The 10,127-nt window shown below is 40.6% G+C and overlaps 2 protein-coding genes across 7 annotated transcripts in view; one reads left to right on the plus strand and one right to left on the minus strand.

Annotated features, from left to right (window-relative positions):
* The window catches only part of LOC111251521 (uncharacterized), a 28,687-nt gene extending 27,658 nt beyond the window's left edge, over window positions 1-1,029 (minus strand). Inside the window, exons 1-2 of one of the 5 annotated variants that reach the window (XM_022808442.2) lie at window positions 690-1,029; window positions 126-303 (exon numbers count right to left, since the gene is read on the minus strand). In XM_022808442.2, coding sequence (XP_022664177.1) covers window positions 126-278 — 153 coding nt within the window. In that variant the 5' untranslated portion in view covers window positions 279-303; window positions 690-1,029. The other 4 variants (XM_022808360.2, XM_022808209.2, XM_022808276.2 and 1 more) reach the window with 4 other exon arrangements.
* A 2,916-nt stretch (window positions 1,030-3,945) lies between these two features.
* Miga (mitoguardin) lies at window positions 3,946-9,645 on the plus strand. 2 transcript variants are annotated; one of them, XM_086975343.1, is made up of 8 exons: window positions 3,946-4,188; window positions 4,359-4,431; window positions 5,309-5,528; window positions 5,929-6,236; window positions 6,493-6,662; window positions 6,903-7,051; window positions 7,368-7,954; window positions 8,279-9,645. In XM_086975343.1, exons 3-8 carry the CDS (start codon window positions 5,312-5,314, stop codon window positions 8,414-8,416), a joined length of 1,569 nt encoding a protein of 522 aa, XP_086831469.1. In that variant the 5' UTR covers window positions 3,946-4,188; window positions 4,359-4,431; window positions 5,309-5,311; the 3' UTR covers window positions 8,417-9,645. The 2 variants fall into 2 exon arrangements, with proteins under 2 accessions (XP_086831469.1, XP_022643531.1); XM_022787796.2 differs by lacking the exon at window positions 4,359-4,431 and having other exon boundaries at window positions 3,947-4,188.
* Window positions 9,646-10,127: the final 482 nt, after the last annotated feature.

Below are 10,127 nucleotides of genomic sequence, written 5' to 3' on the forward strand. Positions count from 1 at the left end.
CCGAATTATTGTAACATCCGATATAAACATTCTGGCGTCTTCCTTTTTTATTGGAGGCAACTTCATTATGTGTTTCAATAACATACAAATTTTATGAAGTCATCTACAAGGAGAATCTCACTCACATGAGGCGGTAGACCCATACCGGGTGCAGAGTACTCAGAAATCCTCTGCATTAAAACCCCTTCCTGGCGTACATCTACGAGGTAATCTCTTTCCCCTGTAGCGTCGATCGCGTGTCTACAACCACTCGCTGTACCCCGGCCGCCTGCTTCCATGATAGATGAAGCTTGCTTGTTGGCTCTAAAATAATTTATGCTTACATTAGAATTGAAGCGAATAATAAGTATATTCTATCAGATTTAACTCTATGATTGAATGAAAGCAGTTCAACCTACGACTACAAACAGCCCAAACCGTCTCTGAGTTTTTTTTTTCCTAGACCGCTCCGCACAGAGTATTTAGTTGCTTGAACGCTATTTATTTACTCGATTCAAATAAGCATCTTCTCATACGGCTACGGATAACACGTATGCTCCGGCTCATTCACTACAAACAACAATGTTACGACATCTAAGGCACTTGTTAGCGTAAGTTGATTCTCACAGTAGTAACTATTATAAAAAGAGGCACAAAAACAATCGTTTTTCTAGCTCAAGTTCAAGGTCGACTCAGAATGCAGTGCTTACCAATCTGCGCTACCGCCTTCTTAAGCCGCCACGGTGCGCGCCAACTGACATTCGCAAAACACAACCCGTTGTTTACATCGATCCCTGTGTGAGAACGCTGGCCGCCACAGTGAATATGACTATCGCATTAACTGTACTACAAATGATGGTGGTGATGATACCAAGGCAGAAGAAGTAGGCCCCCCTTTTGCTCGTTTGTACTCGGCCAAATCAGCGACCTACCGATGTCAAATGCTTCGTTTACACATAGAAACAACCACGGCACGTGTGACCCACACATTTCGTAGGTTGAAGATCGCGCGAGAGAAAGCTCAACGTCGTTTTCCGAACGGAATGCCTCGCCCATCACGAACAAAGGATGTGGGTTGGGTTGACATTCTAAAGGGAAATTCGTTGCTGCTTAATACTGCCTTAGTATCCAGGAAAGATATAGAACGATATTAGCGTCACGTAATGTTAGCTCACCTGAATATGCCTGCATATATACTGAAACATTATAGTAACATTTCTGCAATTACTTGCTATACAGTAGAAAGCTGGCTGCATCTTAATCAAACGGCCTGTCGCCTCTAGATCACTCGCCTCGTATTCCCTGTGGAGCTGAGTGCTAGTTACATGATTGCATGTCAGAGGAGTCCATTTTTAGTTTATAACATTTAGGTTCGCGCCTAAAATCTCGTGATAAGAATGCAATAATACCGTATTTAGATACTTCTCTTGGGCCGGTCCTTGACTTGGAGACCCTCACAGTATCTACGACGTACTCCCAAATTTCTAAGTTTAGGAGCGCGGAGGTGGTCTGGGTTTGAAACTGGGCAAAAACACATTTCGTTCTGTGCAGAAAACGTCTGAAGCGACTCCTAACGACAGTTACAGAGGTGAAACTCGAAGCGTTTATTTTTGAGTTTGGCCTTAGGTCGTAAAAGAGAGTCATAACATCATTTATGCAGCTGAAGGCATGAAGAAGCCTCTCTGTGTAGAAATACGTTTATTTCGTCCCGTGTCCTTTAATTCGAAGCCAGTCGTCCAAAATCTATTGGCAACAAGAATATCAATAAGATAGTTAATTGCACTGATTTATGATGCCCTGTCTGACCTCGGCAGCACTGAATTCTATCTTCTAAAAATTTATTTGAAATCAATTCACTATTGGCTGCTTTAAGAGGTCTAACTTTTTAGATCGACAAATGTTAGGCATCATTAAGCAGAAATGACCAGGCGTCACATCCGCTAAATACATTTTCAGTTTTCTGCTAAGTTTTGTGGATCTTTAAATGCGGACCCTTCAGGCTTGTGTATTATCTGCGGGAAAATTCTGAATTGTAGGAGTCTCAGCTGTATTTCAATGAACAGCAGCTCTTTACCACTTCATTTTTCTACAGCACCCCACGACGTTGTACAGATTAAAAGGAAATAATACGCTTTGCCCCCCGACTTCTTATATGTATGCTTCGATTACTACATACAGAAGCTATAAACCTAGCAAGACTAAGGGAATTGGTTGTGTTTATTTTGTGTCAAACGTAATCGTCGTGGTCGCAAGCGAGGTCTTTCTTCTTGGGTGCGTTAGTTTAAGAATTATGAGTTTAAAGCTTTAAATAAAGCGTATGAAAAAAGAATAGATATCTAGAACATAAGATTAAAGTTGTGCTTTTCCTGTAACCACGTATTTAGTGAGTAGAAGAGATAAGCGTTAGTAACTGAAGTATGAGCTCATACCAATTTTCAATGTTCTCTTTTTTTAATACGTTCTGATATAGCTAGAGTGTAATATTTACATACATATAAGAAAAAGAGCACCGCGTGCCACTCGACGCATTTTATTACAGGCACCACACAATCGAACACATTATTCAGAACGTATTTTACTTGTACACCTTGAAAAACTACCATGCACTGTGACTCATAATACTGGACATACGGGAAAGCAGGTGCACCTGGAACCTGCTGACGAGGGAGCGATGGCAGCTACAAGACCAGCCGGGAGGTGACACTTGTTGTATTGAAATAAAGTCTAAGCACTTCAAGTTTCAAAAAAGAAGTCAAGAATATTACTGATCCCCTAATGAATGATATTATTGATTCGCTCTCTTCTCGAAAGACAAATGAAATTACAGTTTCTAAACGACAAACCCAATAAATGAACGAGGATTTGACTGGCGATCATGTGATGGCGATTAGATAACTAGAATAGCAAAACTGTTTGGTAAAACAGCACCCGACTAAAATTTTAATTCGAATCCAATTATATCACAGTGCAATAGGGGTTGATAAAATGATTTATAATTTTGTGCTTGTACGGTGAGAAAGACGAAAAAAAAAATGGCCGGGCGTCGAAGATAATGGTGTTGCGACATTACGATGCATGAGTATCAAAACGTTTCGTTATCTTTAAGCCTGATTGAGAGCCTCCATGATAGCGCGGAAAATAACGTGCTTGGCTGTTGAACTTAAGAATACGTGATGATCTGGGTTTGATTCAGACGTGAGCACACGGTTCGTTGAACCGCCCATTTGAAGCAGTGCTTAACAACTCAAGTACCGAACGTGAAATGCGAAAAAACACGTCTATTGGACCTAGAGTGGAGGTCCAATTGTTTTACTCGTAGCCAGCATACAGCAAAGACTTATTTTCTATACCAAGTACGGCACATCAGCGAGTTTAATATATCGGGTAGATTAATTGTAATGACTGAACTTAAATCACCAATGGTCGTCTATCTTGGCAACTTTCCTAGGGAAATACGCACCGCACGCTTAACCCGTTTTGGCATTTATCTCCATATACTGTACTTTTTTTTTTTTGTAAATTTAAATCGAACGGTTTTTAGGCACTTAATCTAGCCAGCATAACGGCATATAGGTCCGGACTAAACTACATGTCTCCTACTAGAGATTATACTGTTGAATCTATGAATTTAAGTTTATTAATTGAATGTATGAATTGCTTTGTCCAACGAACGACCTACGGGGAAATCCAGTTATGTTTAGCTATTAAGTAAGAAACTTTAATGGGCGAATAAGATACAAATCTAGTACAACACATGATACACTCATATTTTGATAGGTACGGTGAAAGTTAGGCTCCGCACTTTGGTGCAGATGCGAATTTGCCAATTTCCGCGCGCGTTTTCACTATCTTCGTAACATGCACTCTCCCAGAGCAAGATGGCGGCCCGCATTGTTTTCCTCGACATGTTCCAATCCAATTGCATGTGTCCCCTGCACGGGTCTCTTGTTGTCCTCTTCTATGAGCTGGGTGTGAAAAGCTGTTTGCAACATCGGTCTCCCTCTCCAGATCTTTATTTGTACGTGGTTGGCTTTAGCGGATAGGACCGCGGGCCAGTGTGCTCAGCGCTGTCGGTTCTATGTTGTTATTTTTGTTCTGCTTAGATGGATCGCCGCTGTCCAGCTTTTGACGGTCGGATAAATCGAGCCGCTAAGTCGTTGAGTTAGACTGTGTTGTTCTTTGGCGCGTGGCCTGCAGAGAGGCTTATCGGTAAGTTTTTAGTGAAATGTATATCTCGCACACAATATGATGTACATCACGTGAAGAATTCTCGCGAGTTCGGTTTGTGTGATCAGGGTGACCCTACTGGTGCTTAGTTGGAGCGAACCCTCAGTATGTAGTTAAATCCTACAACGTACCGTATACTTCTAACTCCTCAGACAGAGACAAAAGGAGCGGAGTCTTCGAAGCGGCAGCTGGACCATTTTCGCGCGGTACCAGCATCAGGAAAATGTATAAAATTTAATTAAATTGGGCATTTTAAACGAGTTCGTATGTATAGCAAACGAATATAGAGATGCCAACGTTATTGATATGCACACTGTTCATTCTCACAAGTGCTGGTGTTTCAGATGAGACAAAATTAAAATCCTTTGTTGCTATAAAAATCCGGAGAATCAAACTTGTGCATGCCCAACTGCTAATTCTTTGCACTAGGGGTCGATCACGTAAAAGAGTAAAATTGTATCAATGTGTAAATATTCTCACATTTTGAAATAACAGGGGCAGCAACAGGCGAATGATGAAGCTATGTAGCAATGAGATGCTAGATGGTGACATTAAAGAATTAAGATAATAAAACGCCTGACAGTACTTACCAGAGAGACAAAAGACCCTCCATAGCTGACATGATTTCATGCACAGATGCCATATAGTCCTTGCATGGTCTATTTGTCGAATCGCTTGTGTTTCCTTTATTAAATTTCGTTTACTATAGCTCCTGTAACTATCTCGGAATCTTTGGCTGCGTGGAACTGTTTCGAGGCTTTTACCCCATCCTATATACGAGTAACCCAACAACCAACCTTGTACAGATTATTCGGTTTCTTCTGATATACTATTAATACACAAGCTTTCGACTAGCGTGCTCAAATTGTACAAATACTTCAGTTACGCTGCATCTTACTTAAAGTGGATCTATCCTTAATGGATAACTTTGATCCTCGTACTTGACGCATTGGAATGGTATAGCCAAGAGTTAATAATGCTCAACTTCCATAAAAGCCCCCATTAACTACCCATGTAACGAATAAGTCTAGAGTCTATATCAACGCAATTAACGCTCTAATATTCTGATTTTCTATATTTCCATGTAACTTGATGGTCCCAGGCAATGCCTGTCTCGATACGGACGGGGTCATCGATTCGACTTCCGTTCGTTCCAGCACGTGTCAAATTTATTCTTCTCGCCTGTGGCAGTGCCATCCTTGTTGTGGGGGTAACGACTCGTCTATGGCTGAGATGGCGACGTGGGAAAGATGCTCACGCAAATGGAGGGCCAATGTCAGAACTTCGGACAAAGCTCTATTCCTTTCGCGGACTAAATGGCGGCAAGTGCTCTCCGAATTGTTAATGCGTTATTATTGCAAAAGCCGCACACAAAAAGTCTTCGATATAATCACTCGTATTCATCCTATCCGTCTCGAAACATCCCTTAAGCTTACGTAGACGAAACATCTTACAATCAGGGTACTTCAAATAAATGAAGTTTTGCTCTCGAGCTAGTTGTGATTTAACAATTATTTTTAGGCGTGGAATTCATAAGAGGTCCTTAGTGTACATAGATTGAATAAATTCAATATTTACTAGTTAATATGATGACAACTATTAGCACTATCACGATCGTCTTAGTATTTTTATCTATAGCATTTAAAATTTACATAATCGGTGAAGATAATTCATAATGAAGCACTGACATTTCGTAGGATTTTTTTCCTTTATTCGCCATAGATATACCTCAGCTACGCAGCATGCCATCGCCGTTATGCGTACGTTGCCGACAGTCACGTGAGGCTGATCGAGTGTCCACAGCTACCCTCGGCAGTTCAGGAAGGGGTAGTGCCGCAGGAGGGTTCAGTGGAGCGGGCGGTGGCACTGGCAATCTGGTCGAATCCCGCACCCAAGAACTGAGTCCTCAGCAGCTCGGCGTAATGGGGATGGAAGCGTTGGATACAGCAATTCACTACTGGGATGACTCGATCGGCGTCTTTCAGTCTCTGCCCGTGGGGCAAGCCGCCAACCATGTGATGGCTCTGCCGGTACGTAGCATTTTGATCGTGATCCACGCAGCTGAAAATTCACCTATACTGTATACGCGCGTAATAAAGTCGCTCGTTAATAATATCAGTGGTAATTTCATGTATTTCTGCCGTATGATTTCTGTATCGTTGTAATATAACGGCTGCAAATCCAACTTTCATTATATACACATATGTTTAATATACACATATAAGTGCATATACATTTGTAAGGTCGGCAATTGACAACAATTTGGCTGTGATCATTCGATTGCAGACAAATGCTGAGGCTGAGTTTGTGGCGCAGCTGCAAATTGTCATGAAACAAGCTTTCAAACTTCGTGATAACTGTGCAAAACTTTTTTTGGATAATACCTCTCTATTGTTCCAAATTAGCGATGACAATCGAAGTTCTATTGCCGGTGGATATAGCAGGGACTATGACAGGTAAATTCGTAGTTTCTTCGTAATGAGTAGATCTCAGTGTACTTGGAAAACCAACGTCGATCCCAGTTCCTAATCTACTTTTTTATTTTAATTGAAACGTGAAATGATCAAACTTTAAGATTATTATATATCATTATTATAAAATTCATGTTTACAGCATAAGATCTACTGGGAGCAAACTCCCAGAAAAGAGGTTAACCGATTTGTCGTCTGGGAGCTTACTATTTTCACTTGATATAGATTTGATGCTCGTACTGTGACGAGCTTTGATGACGAAAGCTTCGTCTCTGCTGAAGGGGATATCGCAAACCTGAGAGATTTCGAAGAAGCTCTCAATCCCGACGACCTAAAACTGTATCAGAATGCACTTCAAATGCTTAAGCTCGATGGTAGGTGCAACACTTAACCTATGTATTCTAACTAGCCTTTCCTATCTTATCATACTCTAAATAAAATTATACTTTGGTTATTTTGCAGATGTGCATTTTTATGCCTAGGAGCTGTAAACAGTAGCATGCTAAAGCCAAATTCATTCAAAGGGTCTTGCTTAGCATTCTAGAGAAAGAAATGTTTGTAAAAAATGCTCGTCTATACCGGCGGAGTTTTACCCCCGATCTCTAATTTCTAGGTACGGAGTTCAGTGATGGTTGCCGGCCTATTGAACTAGATTTCATTATCATGTCCTACCATTCTCATCATTTGTAGGTGTTCCTGCGCGTGCTATTCGTACTCAGCTGGTTGGATGCCAATCAGACGAAGAATATTTGGCAAAACTGCATTGTGTTCGGTTAGCCTTTGCCCATTTGACAAGTCAGCCTGCCATCCGAGAAATGTACGTAGATGCAGGGTCGCAGATTCTCGCTGGTCTACTTGTCTATGCTGAGAAGGACCCGAAATTCTGTCTCGAAGCGTATGCCAAACTCATCGAGTGGGTCGGTCAACCCACAAACCGCGATGTCATGGAGCAGGAGCTGCGTGCGCGCGGGGTTACTGCGCTGACGATCTATGATGTCGTGTTCGATTTTTTACTCATCGAAGCGTTCGACGACTTGGACGATCCTCCACAGTCTGTTGTGTCCGTTATTCAAAACAGATGGCTTTCCGCCGGCTTTCGCGAGACGGCGTTGTCCACTGCTATCTGGTCGGTCATCAAGGCCAAGAAGAGCAGAGTAAAGGTCGATAATGGATTTTTCACGCATTTCTACGGCGTAGCAGAGAACCTGACTCCTGTTCTGGCCTGGGGCTTCCTTGGCACCAACCAGGATCTAAAAAAGACCTGCCTCTTCTTTAAGGTTAGGTTTTTCTACTTTGGAGTTAGGTGTTGCTATTACGAAATTGATAAACTCGCCTAAATATGACGCATACTTGGAATGTAACCCAAACTCATAGCCCATCTTGATCATTCAGTTCTTCTTGAAAAATGTTCTCCAAATATGCAACACATGTTAAAAAACAATACAAGTAGTTTTCTGTCTGATCTAAGTGAGTTTAACCCATACATGTTTCATGTTTTACGTTTTTTACCGCCTCTAAGCATTATTTCAGACAAGTTTAATCTGTGGCTAATAAATATAGCCTGCTTATTTCTTATTTTTTCTATTGAATACGCGTTACAGCAAGAAGTGATGAACTTGATGTTGGAACTATTTGATTTCCGCAAAGTTCGTTACACTTCTGTCGAAGAGATGGCGGAAGACGTCTATGGACTGTCGCAACTCACCGTGGATAGGATCGCGCAGAGGCTCGGTATCTGAACGCGCAAACGGTTGCAGAACAAAAAACTGGGGCGGAACGTTTTGAACATAACGCTTAGCTTTGCCCGATCATTTCTGTCACTAGAAGACAAGATGGCATTTCAATGGAGACAGGCAATTGCTGGGACGTTTATGTACAATACAAATACTTGCTGTAAAAATAATAGTAATAATACGTTGTCATTGTCTACAATGAACAGTAATGTTGCTTCGCAATGCTGTTACTTCTCACAAAAAAACGTGCGCATAATTGTTACTGCTTTGCCTATTTAGGAAGTATAATACCGTATGTTGACGTTACAGCGTTGATGCGGTTATGATTGGCTTACGTATCTATTGTTGGTAACTCTGGGATTGATTGACTCACATATATATATATATATACTCAGCCAATCTTGAACGCGTATCCGATTTCGTCTCGAGGAAAAAGAAATGAAGGAATGCCGTCTAAATACATTGTGGTCATTCCTGCCCCGTGTTGTGCAGCAGCTGTCACAAATTTAGGATTTAGGAGTCTTTGACTGACCTGAGCAGAACCAGGGTGGCCCGGTATATATGCTTGCTAAGCAGGATACAATTACTGCAAATAAATCACTACTTTGTTTTAAAAAAATCTGCTGTATAAGACGTAAAGTCTCTCTAAAGAAAAAAATATTTGCGCTCCATCCTATATAATTGGAATAGCGTAAAAGACGTGTGCACGCCTTTCAGTGTTTAGAAAAACTAACAGTTCTAGACATTTCTTCTATGTGATATAGTTGCTTCTATAACACTTTTCTTTAACCGTGCTTTTCGACTGTCAGTAATGTGTGAAAATGCGCTAGGAATAGTTAAGATTAAACAAACCTATCCAACATTTTATCGGTGCTACTTTGTCGATAATTTTGTCATTCTGATTTCTTAAAGCTCAAGATCTCTTAGGGGAGCTGAATTACGCTTCATTTTACGAATAGACTATTACGAAGAAAACTAAAGCAACTGTGTAACCACTTATTTTCTTACAAATGCATGATTTCTTAAGAAAAGGATGGAAAAGCTGGGGACACTTGTAAATAGAATTCCTACTGCTTGTAGTATATATACATGTAAGTGAACACATGTGATTGTTGTCTTGTTAACTAGCGTATTTCGATCAATCGGGGATAATTTATTAGTATGGGATAACTGAATGCATTACCTGTTGTTATGTCTTTGATATAATAAAACTTTCACTGACTTATCCTGTAATATTTGAGTGTTGCAGTTCATTATCTAAATATACATATAGGATGAACCATGTGTAGACAGTGGTAATCTTTATCTGACAGTGTCCTCTAATCAACGGTTGATGAGCAGGTCGCACACCACCTTAAAGCACATATCTATAACCAGTACAAATAATGAAGATAGTGCATTTGCCCTTTTTAAATTGCAACAACTGAATCATTATGATACCATTCTAAAATCATCCGGAGACAAATAAAAGGCAAGGCAATAGTACCCCATGTTTTATTCTACATTTTGTGGCTATCTTCTATTCGATATTAGCTTCGTCAGCGGTAAAATGGGGTCCCTAGATGAGTTACTTTCTAGAATATTTTATACCGCATTTTATGAACAGCTGGTAATTTGTAGTGTTTTTGCTAGTAAGATTTTTCTAACCCATGCCGAATGTTCACTTATTAATGAAAACACCAATAATGTAAGTGCATTTAGATTTACACATATATAT

The sequence above is a fragment of the Varroa destructor genome, unplaced genomic scaffold (genome assembly GCF_002443255.2).
Source record: "Varroa destructor unplaced genomic scaffold, Vdes_3.0 BEIS01000001.1, whole genome shotgun sequence".
NCBI lineage: Eukaryota > Metazoa > Arthropoda > Arachnida > Mesostigmata > Varroidae > Varroa > Varroa destructor.

Bases quoted from the DNA above. Each gene is read 5' to 3' on its own strand.
- Miga (XM_086975343.1), top strand. From the start codon at position 5,312: ATGCCTGTCTCGATACGGACGGGGTCATCGATTCGACTTCCGTTCGTT. The intron at 5,529-5,928 runs GCAAGTGCTCTC...TATTCGCCATAG, and splicing joins CTTTCGCGGACTAAATGGCG to ATATACCTCAGCTACGCAGC. The intron at 6,663-6,902 runs GTAAATTCGTAG...CACTTGATATAG, and splicing joins TATAGCAGGGACTATGACAG to ATTTGATGCTCGTACTGTGA.